This window comes from Ammospiza nelsoni, chromosome 7, assembly GCF_027579445.1.
Source record: "Ammospiza nelsoni isolate bAmmNel1 chromosome 7, bAmmNel1.pri, whole genome shotgun sequence".
Taxonomy (NCBI): Eukaryota; Metazoa; Chordata; class Aves; order Passeriformes; family Passerellidae; genus Ammospiza; species Ammospiza nelsoni.
In genome coordinates this window covers 32,916,394-32,930,547 of record NC_080639.1, presented here as the reverse complement: position 1 = coordinate 32,930,547, position 14,154 = coordinate 32,916,394, and the positions used below count along the sequence as shown (strand labels likewise).

General features: G+C 39.6%; 1 protein-coding gene across 1 annotated transcript in view; it reads left to right on the top strand.

Annotated features, from left to right (window-relative positions):
* NCKAP5 (NCK associated protein 5) overlaps positions 1–14,154 on the top strand; it is a 355,478-nt gene that overhangs the window by 167,540 nt on the left and 173,784 nt on the right. Inside the window, exon 5 of the mRNA XM_059476435.1 lies at positions 13,500–13,633. Within this exon, the coding sequence (XP_059332418.1) occupies positions 13,500–13,633 (134 nt within the window). The remainder of the gene's footprint in view (positions 1–13,499; positions 13,634–14,154) is intronic.

The following is a 14,154-nucleotide window of genomic DNA, read 5'->3' as shown; positions in this document are numbered from 1 at the left end:
AATAAAACAGATAATCCTGCCTAAAAAGATTAATGTGGTAATGAAGACCAGAGAAGTAAGTGTCAGAGTTTTTATATCTGTTTCTGACCTTCAGCTGTACAAGTGCATCCAGGCTCCTTGTGCTAGTAATAAATGGGACTAAAGGAGTAAAGCCTCTAAAGGCTGGCACTTAGAGTTGAGCTGAATTTGGTCTCTGGAAACACAAACAGAAATTCTAATGGACTTATTACTGAAAACTGATAGTGCAAAAGTATATCAGGTGGAGAAAAAGTCTTTTAATTATTTCATTTTTACCAGCAAATGAATTAAAAACTGCATGAAAAATTGCTTGGGTTTTGTTTTTTTCATGTTCTGCCAGGTACCAGACCTTTAAACTCAGGCTGGCCCCTGAAAGTTGAGTCAGTTCTTTTGAGTGTCTGTGTTGTCAGCACTTATAAAGATTTTGTAGTGGCAGCTTTGTTAGAAATACCACAGATGATGTGCCAGCAAACAGAAAAACCGCAGCATTTCCCTACTGCCTATGGCAGTGCCTGCAGTGCTAGAGGGGTAAATATGGAAAACAGACATGTTTGTCAGAAAATGAAAGCAGTAGGACTCTGGAATCAATGCAAGCAACAGCTGAGTAAATAAGGCACCTTTTTTTGCAGTTACTTACCAACCATAAATGGGCTCTGCAAGTGGACACAGAAAAACTGTAATAAAATCTGACATGCTCATGAGGAATGCTGTAAAGAGCCTGAGGAAAAGAAATGCTGTATGGAAAGGTAGCAGCAAAGCAGTGATGCCAGAGGTGTTGAATGTGTCAGCTGAGAAAGGCAAATAGAAAAGTGTGTGTGAAAATGAAATTATTGTTTTATCCCAGATCTGTGGGGGTCTGAAGGCATTGCTGTCTGCTCTGAGCTGCTCTCTGACTGGCATGGTTAAGTTCTGCTTCTCTCAGCTTCATAAATTTTCTTTAGCCTCAGATCTATTTCAATTAACTCCTTGACATCCTGTTTACTAGCAGGAAATACGAACACATGAATGAGAAGTGCAGAAAGTGAAGAAGCCCTAACACTCCCCAGCATCAGGACAAAATACCACACACTATCCTGGCCTGTGGTAAATCCCAGAGCTCCCTGGAGCACCAGGGTTCCACTGACCAATCTGTTCAAGCCAAATAAAACTCTCAGAAGTGTGTTTTCTCCTGGTTTTATCCTGCTGCCTTAACTCCTATCTCAGGAGCACAGATCCGAGCGGGAAACGCTCGATTCAGCCCCGTGCCCGTTTGTTGTGTGAGCATTCAGTCCTTTGGCAAAAAAAAGCATTCCTATCATCTAAAAGCCACCTTGGGCAGGGGCAGAGGAGGCACTGCAGATAAGCAGGGGGCATTTAGGACGTGGCTGTGTCCCTGCTGGGGGTTACTGTCACCCTGGCTGGGTGGGCTGGGATTGTGATGCTGCTCCATCTTCTGCTGCATCCCAGGTTACTTCAGAGCGCTGCTGGGGGCTCAGCTAAGCCTGGCCTTGTTGCTGTGCTGAGTCTCAGGCAATTCTCTGCTGCCTGGAGAGCCTGGTGGCCTCCTGCTGACCGTCAGGAGGGGTCAGTCTGGGGCAGGGACCTTGGCAGCAGGGAGTGGAGCAGGAAATCCTGCATTGCTTCATGTGGATTCCAAAGGTTAAAATCCAGCCCAGGTGTGCAAGTGTAGCACAAGTGACACATCACCTTTCTTTGACTTTTTTACCTGTCCCTTCTTCTTCTGCCCTTTCACAAATTGTGTTTTATTTCTGCTGGGCACTATTCTGTGGGGCAATTGAGAGATGTTTTAAAAGATTGTATTCCATTATCAGTCTTGATGAAGGGTGAGACATAAGAAGTGTAAAACTCAATGCCATTCCATCAGAAGCCAACCTATTTCCTGATTACAATACATTATAAATGTTTTTCAGCCTATTAGCCTTTGCCACACAATGCTGCTCTTACTTCTAACACTAATCACCTATATTTTGACCTCACATGGTCCCACTACAATGCATCTTTCAGTTTGAATTCTCTCAAATATCTAGTATTTTTCCAAAGCTGTATTTGAAACTTGTTGAAAATTGTTTCTAGTTCCATCTCTCTCTCAATAATGTCACCTCTGTTCCATGACCTTCCTAAACCAGCTTCCACTGACTTAGGAAGAACTTCTTAAAAGAACTTGCAAGATCTTTTAAATGGACAGGCATCCATGTTTGAGAAATCAAACTCCAGCCTGACTATGCATTCATAGTCTTCAATGCATTTCTCTTCCCCCACTCTGTCTGGTCTTCACAGCCATTTGCAAGTATGCAAAAAATACTGCTCTGTGGTAATGTTTACATGGTGGCTTATCAAAATAAACCTGGTTAAAAGGAATTTAAATAAGTCTTCTGAGTCTGAGCTTTCCACTGTTTGCCACAGTTCATGGAACTATCTTCTATAGACAGTCCAAACAATGAAGACATGTTTAAAAACACTTTTGTAAATCTTTCTTAGCTGTGGGATACCCTGGTTTTCAGACCTCAAGGATTCTCTTCACTCCTTCCTGAAGTCTGTGTCTAGGCTGAAATTTCACCCAAACTGACAGCAAATACCTCTTACTTAGCTATAAAAGAAACCAGTGCCACATCAAAAATGAAATGTAACCTCAGCAAGTGCAAGTGTAGAAATTACCCTAAATCATGTGGCCTGAGGCTCATCTTGTGCACCTACACAGAGCACAGCTGTTGCTGTAGGTCACAAAAAGTGCAGAGAACTTGTACTTGAGAGAACTTCCCACAAATCTTCTGGCCCTCGCTGCAAGACTTCTGATCCAAGAGAGAGTTTCTGCCTGCCAAATATAGAGTCCCATGAGATCAGGCATATTCTTGAACTTGGATCCTTCTTGGATCATTTGTTTCTTATCTTGGGTTAATTTATTTCTTATCTTTGTGAGTGGGGAGTTCATTCCATGGCCTGTTTGTTCAAATAAATCCACTAGAAAGCGGCTGGGAAGCCTGCAGTCTGTCACCAGCAGAAAATGCGGCTCTGAGCTCAGTCTGTGAGCATTTAGATGTGCAAATGCAGGCTATACCTGTGTTATAGTTCATGTTTTGGTGCCAGTTTTATTTATTCACAGATTCACTTTTGTTCTTAAGACAAACTCAAGTTCCAAAACCTCAGTTCTATTTCGGTGAGCTGGAGCATTTGTTTTGACAGACAACATTTTACCTTCTGTTTTCTATGTTGCTACGTTGAAATCCCTTCAGGAAATGTTTGAAAATTGCAGATCTGATAGAAAATTGTAGGAGAATCAAACAACTGACACTGAATCAAACAACTGACACTTTGCTGGCCCAGGTGGGTTAGCTCTTGCAACTTGCTCTCTGCACTCCTTTGTGCTGTTTTATGGTTCAAACACCATTATTATAAAATTTCTGGAGTCAAACAAGTGGGAAACATAAACAGAGACTGGGGATTTTTGCTTGTTTACAGCTGAAATAGACAAGGCTCTTTGTAAACATATATATAACATTGGCTCAGATAAGAAGATATTGTATATACCTGGTATAAAAAAAAAACCTAAACAACTTTATGCCTATTTAGAAATCTTAAAGTAATGCAAGAAACCTTACAAAAAACCCATGTAGCAAAGGGCTTGAAATTATAATTACCCACTGTACTCTAAGATGTTTCAGGAATTTTGTTTTTCCTTAGCAGTGCCACTCTTTCTAATTTTGTTATTGACAGAGTTTTTTACTTCACACTTTTGAGTACTAGATGTTCATATGGATTATATCTATCTTAATACAGTTTGCAATTTTTTATTTGAACTTGAAAAATATTTCATTATGTTTAATTTAGAGGAATGAGATTTCTTTAATTGCTGTGTGTAGAAGCTATTAAAAGCTCAATTACATTTGCAAATTCATTTTTAAAAGTGTTATCATTTAAAGATTACTAATTAAAAAAAATAATCATGACCTGACAATGTGGGACTTCAACTTTACTAATAATATTCTCTCTACACCCTTCAAACTGTAAGAAAATAATGTTTAAAATGGAGACATGAATTATGCTAAGAACTGAGGCAAGTCTTCAAAATTGGGATAGCAATTGTGAATTTGAGTAAGGGAGACAAGATTTTCGAAACATCTATTATATTTTTAATATGTAATAATATATATAATAAATATGTAGCATTTGTATAATAGATAAATATATATTTATTATATATTTATATACACTTATATAAATATGAATGTATATAAACATATAATACATATACATAAATATATACATAATACATATACATTAATAAATATATAATACATATAATACATATGTAATATCTATAATATTATATATTATATATATTGCATATAATACTCATATATAGATATATATTTATATGAAGTATATAATATTCTATATAAATATATAAAAATTATATATATATTTTATATATATTATATATATATATAAATAAATTAAATAAATATATATATATAAATAATAAAATATGTATTATAATTATATGTATTACTTGACTCCATTCAGCACAACAAATATGACTGAGCTGAGCTTTAAGGAGCTGAGGGAGTGATGGCTGCTGGGTGCAGATGTTCCAGCTGTGTGGAGCCCACCTGTGCCCCTGCTGCTGCCAGGGGCTGTGTCTGCGCCTGTGTCCCCAGGACACAGAGCTCACTTCACTGCTAATTCCTCAAAGACTTTGAGGGGCATTTTTTGCTATTTAATCTCTTTTCCCAGGATGACTCTGATATTTGGTGTCCTGTCATTGTGTGTTTCACAGAATTCAGGAGCTGCTGGGCACTCAGAGCTCACTTTTGGAGCAGTGGATGCTCACCACAGCTCCTGGAGGGGATGGGCAGGCAGTGGTGCTCACTATCCAGCTCTCAGCCAAAAGGTTTTATGAGCTATTTAATTTTTTTTTTCCCTTGTAAAATAAATGTTATCACAACTCCAGCTATATATACAGTACTGCTGAGGTAATAGCCTGCCTAATTCAGATTAATTGTAGGCTTGCAATGATAAAGGAGCTTCAGCACAGCAGTTATTCTGTCGCACAGATGCAATTAAAACCATATCAATGCGGTATAAATAATGCTAAATTAAGTTGCTGTCCCTCCACATGGTGGCAATTTTGAGCTAGTGCACAATGAAATCTAGCATCTTATTTTGTTCAGGAGGAGTAACTACACCAAGAAACAGTTTCTAATTTCCTTGGATGGCTCTGGAGCAGCTTTATCACCCAACAATATGAAGTGTGTAAACTGCTGTCACCAAAATATCACTAATAATAATAATAATAATGAGCATTTCCTGCTTTGTTGTTCATTGTAGAGGTAAGAAAAGCTTGAGGTTTACATCTGAAAGTCATGGGATACCTGTGTTAGTCTGAGATGAAGCTAAAGAGACAGATGTGCTAGCATATAGAAATTTCATAGGGGAAAATGCATGATTTGCTTCAAATTATTTAATTTTAGCTGGTTTTAAGGCATTTTTAGAAAATTCTGAAACAAATTATTTAATGTCAGTTAGATTTCCCTCTGTTTTTTTTTTGGGCAGCCTGTCACTTTTGGAGCAGAACTCTATTCTCAAGAGCCATCATTTTTCCTTATTGGTATGAAAAAGCTAGAAGATACCAACCTAAAATTAGGATACTGCTTTTTACACTATTTATATCTTACTGTTGCAAAGCTGTAGCAGGAATAAGTTGAAGGAAAATGGTTACATCATAAAATAATTGGGGCAAAAAAGTAGAGATTTAATATAAACCAAGGCAATGTCTTCCTTAGCTTCTGTAGTACAAATCTGTCAGGTGAAAGGTGAAATGAAAAAAATTCATTTTGATTGCAAAGCAGGCACAGAACCTCACCATTAACTTTCTTATTTTGAAGAGATGTGGAAGTAAAGCTGCCTCTCCTTCCATGAACCCTCCAAGTGTTTGTGTTAGTGCTGTTTTCACTTCAGTGCTTCACTGTGCTTTAAATACACCTGTAACTTCATCCCTGGGAAGGCTTTGGATGTTTCAGTGTATTTGTCAGTATTCCCAGTGTAGCTGAAAAAGGTAATGAGGGACAAAGGCATATTAACTGCCACTGTTGGAAAGCCCTGCCTTCAATAGACAATTAATTTAATCAGTCTTTCTTCAGTAAAATAATTCAGCTTTAAGCAGCCTGTAAAAGTTGTAATAAGCACAATAAGCAGTGCACTTCTTTTCTCCCCATTCTGTGGGGGAATGTTTTTTCATGCTGACAAAGTCCACTACAAGGAATGCTGCAATGTTCTGCAAAGTTGTTTGTCAGTGCCTGGGTTTATTTTTGCAGAGAAGTATTGATTGCAGAATGAGAAACATTTGGTTTAACAGGGATCGATGAGTGGCAAACAAAGGACACTGAAGTTTGACTCATTTCAATTTGAACAAAAATACAGTACCCAGTGCAATTCGTGATGAAATAAAAAATGGCCCATGCTCTCTGGTTTTTAATCACATTTCTTTCCTCTCATTTGTGAGTGAGATAGGTTCATATGGAGGACTGTGATATCCTGTGTGCTGGATTTGGGGCCAGGTTGCATGTGAGGATTTTGTGGGGAGAGCACTGGGCTTTGCAGGAGGGGGACAAGCAGGTGCACCTGCTCTGGAGAGAGGGAAAATGTCACCAAAGGGATTCCACCCACCTTCTGTGTGAGAGAGATGAGGGAGAACCACCTTGATCTGTTTCATTTGCAAGCCCAAACACAAGCCCTTACAAAATACCCATAACACAGGGAACACTTGTGCTTCCCTTTCCCAGCAGCTTGGGCCATGAGCAGCTGGGACTCAGGTGTATTTTGTGGCACTTGAACAAATACCATTTCATCACCAGGCATTTTGTTGGGAGAATTAAAGATTCATTGCATCAGAATGAATGAGTTACTTTGTTAAACCAACTGGGAGACCAAGTTGTGAATCCCAGTTTCTATTTCAATTAATATTTTATAACTGATTATTGAAAAATGGAACTGCTTCACCATCCCTCTCTCATCTCTCACCTCTTGTCCCAGGCTGTTCTATGGCTGCTGCCTGCAGGGCATACAAAGGTGAAAAATAGTGGGCTTGAATACTTTGAATATGCACATTTATTCATAAGAGTATTGGGCATTGACTTTGCTAGAAAACCTAATTTTAGTGTGCCTCTAGTAGCTGCTATTTGTTTGCTTCATTCAGTTGTCTTTGTTGTCTTCTCTGTGTCTACATTCTCTCTGGCTCGTGGGATGTTGTGTTGTAAACCAGGCTCTGAGTCTGTTAAATTCTGACTTTTATGGCAAGGTATCAGAGGAACAGCATCAGAAAATGCATTAAAAATAAATACATAAAAACTCAGTTTGGGTTTGCAATGGCTTTATTGTACTTCAAACTCTAAACCAAAAGTATTTTAACCTTTTCTTCCCACCATTTAAATTCATTGCAAAGTATCTGTTTGAAATCAATATTAATTACACAGAAATTGTGACCCTCTTTAGCAAATGCTTTAAAGTAGTTGTTAAAAATTTAATGTGAAGGTTATTAGCCTGATTTTGGGCAACATTAAGCCTGTGCTAAATATTGTCATGTAGACTTTTTTTAACAGAATATTGGTCCCATGTTTGCATAATTAGCAGTACCATAGTAAACCTTTTCTTATGATGCACAGGAGAAGCAAAGAACAAATTTGAGACTAGAGGATTTTTATTTCTACTTAATCAGTAGCTCTTTCCCCTACTTATAATATAACCTTAATGATGAGATTTCATGTGTGCCCCCTTTAAGACATTTTTGATATTTGAACTAATAAGTCAGGTTATATCTAGCTGTTCTGAAGAGCTGCTGTTCATAAGAGCCAAGGATAAGCTAAACAGAAGGAGGAGGGAGCAGTTCCTAATGGAAGTGTTGGGCTGTCCCTGGTGGATAACAATGCCCTGTACAGCCTGCATGGTGTGTGTGCTGCCCCACACCTCTAATTCTTCACTTGCAGTCATCTTGACACACAGACACATTTTTCTTTAACATATAGATAAAAGTATTGATTGTGATAGTATGATTTTTTATGTGAAAGATAAATTAACAAGTTAAAAAAGGAAATGCTCTGATGTGGTAGGCTGACCTCAGCCTTGGGTCATCTTTGCTTTTGCTTCCCATCTTCAGCAGGACATGGGGTACAAAAAATTGCAATAAAGTTTGTACACCAAGATAAAGATGAGGAGATGGAGAGCTTTGGAATGAGAAATCTGCTTGAGTAGCTGAAATGCTTGACTCTAATGAGGAGAAATCGCCAAGTATTTCTCTGAGAAGTATTTTCATGAGGTCCTTTCATTCTGATGAGACATTTGATGAATTTACCTGCAGTAACAGGTAAAGGAGGTAAAACTCCAAGTCCCTGACATGGAAGGCTTTAGTGTCATCCATGTCTAGGTTTAAAGTTAATAATGAAATAGCCCTGAAATTAAAAAGAGGTAAGACATTGGCATTTCTGTGCCAAACCCTGCTGTGCCACACATTCCCTCTGTGTGCTGGTGCCAGGCTGTGCAGAAGCAAAGGAACTGTTGTGCATCCCTCACCTCACAGCACCATGGGCATGTCTGCCTTCCTGGCTGCCACCTGCCCCATCCACACTCACACTTCCTCACATTTGCACTTTGGTAAAATGTGGAAGAACTGGGTGCTGACATTTGTGGCACTTCCCAAGGTAATTAAGGGAGACACAAATGAGCTCCTCTTGGCAGACACTTGTGTGGCTGCACAGGGTTAGTCCTTAGACTGTGAGCACAGCTATTAACCAGTAACTCTGAGAATCAATGGTGCCTCTTGGTCTCTTCATGGAGTGCTGAGGAACAAATCACATTTTTCTGTCAAACACATGCATTCCTTCCAATCTAGTTATAAATAGTTTCTGTGCGTTTTGTTTTGATCGCGAGTAGCTCAGATTGGATTCCTTCCTTAACTTTTAGAAGATGACTTAACATGAGGTGCATGTCCCTGCCTGGGTGAGGAATGAAACATTTTGACACGAACATTTCCACAGCTACACAAGAAGGAGCTTGCTGAAGTGCAGGCTCTGGCTCAGGAGCATAATGAGCAGCCCCTGAAACTTTGTTCCCTGTTAAAATATTCCAGTACTTGCAGGAAAGTATCAGTGGAGTTTGCTAACACTGTCTTTCACTCCAGTTTGTTCACATGAATTTTTTGCCTGTTTGGAAAGTTATCAGGAATTTGTCTGGGTGGTGTGATGAAAGTCAGCCTCTCTGGGGAGGCTGAAAAGGGGAAGCAAGAATCAAGTAAAGGTTATGCTTCTAAGAAGGGAAGGGTACAGCTGTGCTGCAGAAGGCAAGGAGGGGAAGCAGGGGAAGCAGGGGAAAATACTTTGAGCAGAGCTTGTGGAGAGAAAAATCTGCAATTAAAGAGGAATAGGCAAGTGGGAATACATAACTTCATTGGAAGATGGCAATGATTTTTCTAGTGTTAAAACGAACTGAAGCATTTCACATGACACTTTTTATTCAACCTTTTATTCACGTAGCATGCTAATTCTATTCCTTTCTATTAAACTTATGTTCACTATAAAACCTTTAACCAGTTCTGTTTATTTCTTCTCACACACCTTTTTTTTTGCACAGGAATAAAGAGGAGCCTGTAAAGTGCATTATGTCAGCACAAAATTCCTGCAAAGTTCAGGGATATTTTTTCTTCTTCCAGGAGACAAAAAAAATCTAAAATACCTCTTTTTAATCCTGGCCTTTCTGTATGTTAGGCTCACTTCTCTCTTCTGACACTTCATTATGGATTTTCTGAGTTTGAATAAAAATCTAGTTCTCTTTTCTGGTGGATAAGGTCACTACTGCTGGGAGCTACTTTCTGTGTGTAGTATATACTACTGTGTTTTGTGTCCTGCAGACTGAAAACTTCCCAAATGTGGGTGGTCTCTTGCACCTTTTTCTCCCTGCTTCACAGTATTTACTGTCTGTGATCTGGCTGAAAGCAGATCTGCTTTCTGCCTGCAAGAAATGGCAGAAGCGCTGCAGGGTTGCCAATAAATTGCTGTGAAGAATCCTGGCAGTGAGGGCTGATGGTGTTGATGCTGTGCAGATGTCCTGTGGGCAAGTCTTGGCCCCATTCATGCAGGAGGGTTTTGGTAGCTAGGAAGAGAACTCAGAATTCCAGGGCCATAGGTCAGTGCTGTTGTTTCTGGTCTTGCAGCCTTGTGAATGGTTTGTTGTTCATCCTAAGCCTGAAAGGAGCAGGAGTTCTCTGCAGCAACAGTACGTGCTCATGTAACTAATAATGTGTTGTAATTCTTGCCCATGAGGTGGCTGAATTGGAACTGGACTCATTTCAGAATTTCCTAATGTTTAGGGATTTCATTCCTGAAATGTTATTGTTCTTGTAATGCACATGTGTTGCTCGTTTAAGAGTACTTTTCTTAAGGTAATTCCTAAGTTCTTTCTTCTTAAGAAAAAAGTCCCCATGTGGATTTGCTGATCTCTCTGTATAGGATGTGTGTTATCACTCAGCCTTCCCCATGTGAATAGGAGTAAATGGCAGCAACAGCATTCTCTGACCTATCAACAAGAGGTAAATGAAACTTAGAAACAGCTTGTACAGCTCTTTGACCTGTAGGGAGAAGTTTGGGTTTGTGAATCTGTGCTGTCTATGCAGTTCTCTTCCAGAAGGTGAGAGTTTGTGATGAGCAGGAGCGTGGCTGTAGGTACAGCACAGACCTTCTGCAGGACAGGCAGTGGAGCTGTGAGCAGCCTGCAGAACACCTTGACAGTGAGATGGAAAAGAGGAGACTCATCTTCTTTTTAGAGTGTCGCTTTTTGTCTGCCCTGCCTGTGGAGATCTGACTTTGTACATCATGTGGGAAGATTCATTTGGGGACCAGAGCATGGTCAGCGTAGCAGACATGCAGAGGTAGCTGCTGTGTAGGTACACACTTTGTGGTAATTGGGAGTGGGCCTGGCCCAGCCTCATCTGTAAACCATGTAAAACATGGTTTTACAGCTGTGAAAAGCAGGAGAACAGCGCTGACAGCAATGACCCGTGGAGTGCCCAGGGGCACTGACCAACCACCAGCGGGAACAGAGGGCACACAGGTGCAGGGCATCAACAGGAGGGGTATAAAAGGTTGGGCTAAAGAACAAGAAAGGCAGATGCTTGAAACTTTCTGATGTGGTATGGTGTTATTCTGTTTGGGTGAATGCTTAAAGCCTTCTGAAACTGTATGATGATGCTCTGTGTATTGTGGCTGTCTTGGCTGTGGCCTGTGCTGTGACATTGCTGTATCAGAATAAGATCATTGTGGCTGTTGTGGTGCTGGCTAAGCTTGAAGGCATGGCTGAATCTCTGGTTTGCAGTCCATTCCTGTAGTTTAGCATTACTGTGTCAGGTTTCTCAGGCACAGCCTTGGGTCAGCTTGGACACTCACATGTTCATAGTAGCACCTGAGTTTCCTCCAAGGTGGCTTCTCAGTTCCTGTAGGAGCAGCTACATATTTGGTTTTAAGCACAGTTCCTGTAGACACCAGTATTTTCTGAAAGCTTTTCTTAACTCCTAGGTGGTAGTTATAGATTTTTTTATGTCATTTTACTTGTTACCCACTGACTTGGGTGGTCCTAGATGCCCCTTTAAAAGCAGTGAAACTTCCCTGCAAGAGAAGATGCTGACAGCATTCAGCAAGAGCTCCTGGAGCAGGATCATTTTGAAGTTGGCATTGATGGGATCTAAGCTGGAGCAATACTGACTGCTGTAATTATTCCTCCCATATCATTAACCTGAGTTATCCTCTGTGAGTCAAGTGCTGTCTTCTGCCTGGTGCTGAACTCTCTGCAGAAAGTGAGGATTACTCAGCACCTGGCAGGACATGGCTATGTAACACTAAGGACAGTGATTAGCTAATTCAGTTAGAACAATGTATTTATTTGCCAGTAATTTGTTTCTTCTTGTGCAGTTTTCCATTTTCCAGGCATTACATATGGCCAACCAGACAGAACCACTCTGTTCTCTGAGTAATTCCCCCTATTTTTTCACAAGCATATAGATATTTCATTTAAACCTTTGCAGCCTCCCTTTGTGGCATCTGCTTATTTATCACTGTCTTTAAGATCCGTTTTCCACTTGGCAATGTTCATATTTTTGGTCCCCTGGTTACTGCTATTGTAAATTATTATCCAGTAAGATTTATAGCTGTGAGATTTGTACAAATAGCCTGTCTCCCCCATTTAATGGCTTATCTCTAAGTTACCTCTGTTATTTACTAATGAAACTGTACGGATAATTTTTATATAGGTTTTTGCAGGTATGCCATGAAAATTTAGGTCAGACATGGAATTACATCCGGCTGTCTGACAGGCTGCAAATCTCCCTGCACCATAGGCACAAAGCAGATGGGTGGGGAACCCACTGTAGCTTTACAGTAACCTAAGCTGTTCCTAGGCATGGGAACCCCATCACTGACAGAGAATAATGTAGTGCCACGCGAAATCCTTGGGGGTTTTATTGATTTGGTTTCTCAATTTAAATTCACAAGGAGGAAATTTAATTTCACTTCATTTCCGTTTAACAGGGGTCACATGGAAAAGTCTGTAAATACATTTTTTTAATTGCAGTAACATTTTAATAATTTTAGGTTAATTTTTCTGCTCCTCTTAAATCATATTTAGCCACTATTGAAATAAGATTTTAAAATCTTTAGGTACCCTTTATATGATTTTTTGGGGGTTTTTGTGTTTGTGTTTTTTGTTGTTGTTGATTTATGGTGGTTTTTTTATTGTTATTGCTGGTTTTTTTTTTTTTTTTTAAAGGGTTAGGCAATGACATATATAGATTTAGGATGGTGTGAATTGGGTTTTTGGGTCCTATGTTTTAAGAATTAGCAAAACCCATGTCCTACTTGCCTTTGAGAGCTGTTAGTGACATTAATGACGTTTTATTGCTCTTTTATTGGTTTATTTTATACTCAGATTTAAAAAACATATTCATTATCACAGTATTTCACTAAGTAAATTCAAATAAACTCTGTTCTGCTGATAGGGATCCTCCTCCCAGCTGAAACAAGAAAAGCAGTGGCTGTAGAATTTTCTCCTTGTGAGGTTGAAACATTCAGGGATGGGTGACAAGTTGACTCTTGATTTGTTTCATTTTTCCCATGTCTGCATTCAAGCAAGATGGGTCACAGATCTCAAATATAATTTTTTGTATTTATTTTGAACAGAGGTAAAGGAGAAGCACTTTGAAGGAGAGGGTGGTTGTTTGTTTTTCCATTCCCTGGCATCCATCAGTGAGCTGAGGAGGGGTAGCTCAGTTTGGTGGGATATTCTGAAAAAATTCTTCTCTCTGTAACATTGCTGTGCAATAAAGATGGCACTGGATTCATAGGATGATTGTTTTGATTTTATGATGATTTTTCCCTAATTAAATCTAATTTTTTTACTAAAAGTGTAGTTTGTGTAAAATTAATGAATAATTTTTTATGGCATTTCAGCGTGAGAAGCTGATACATGAGTTGGAGGAAGAAAGACATTTGAGACTCGAGAGTGAGAAAAGGCTGCGGGAGGTGACGCTGGAGTCGGAGCGGAGCAGAGCCCAGATGCGGGGGCTGCAGGAGCAGTTTTCCAGGTGTGTACCACAGTAAACCCATCCAAAATATTGCAGAAACATCCTTTGGTGCAGGTGGTTTCTGCTTTTCTATGGCAGAAACATCCTTTGTCCAGACCTGTTGATAACTCAGATGGATCTAATCTAAGGCAAAACCTGCTCTCCCTCGGAAATTCCATAAACACCACAGGCTCTTGGCTAAATGATTGTTGGGATACTTAAAAGGTTTATGCCCTCATTTTATGGGGTGGTGAAAATTTTCATTTCTAGGGATTTTGTGTTTGCTAGAATTCCCAATAATTTTCTAAGTGTAGGTGTTCACTTCTCAAGAAGTGCATGCCACGGGTAAGTCAGTTTGTCCTGTAAGCAAGAATGGGTTTGATCAACCTGAATAAAGAGAGGAAGAAAAAGAGAAGCCTTTGGGCAAGCTCATCCTGCTTGGACCTGCTTCAAATCTTTTCCTGCATTTCCTGGGCCAAAGCTTTGGGCTAGAGCAGAGCTCCATTTACAAGAGAACCAGTTTAGAACAGAGATTAACGCAA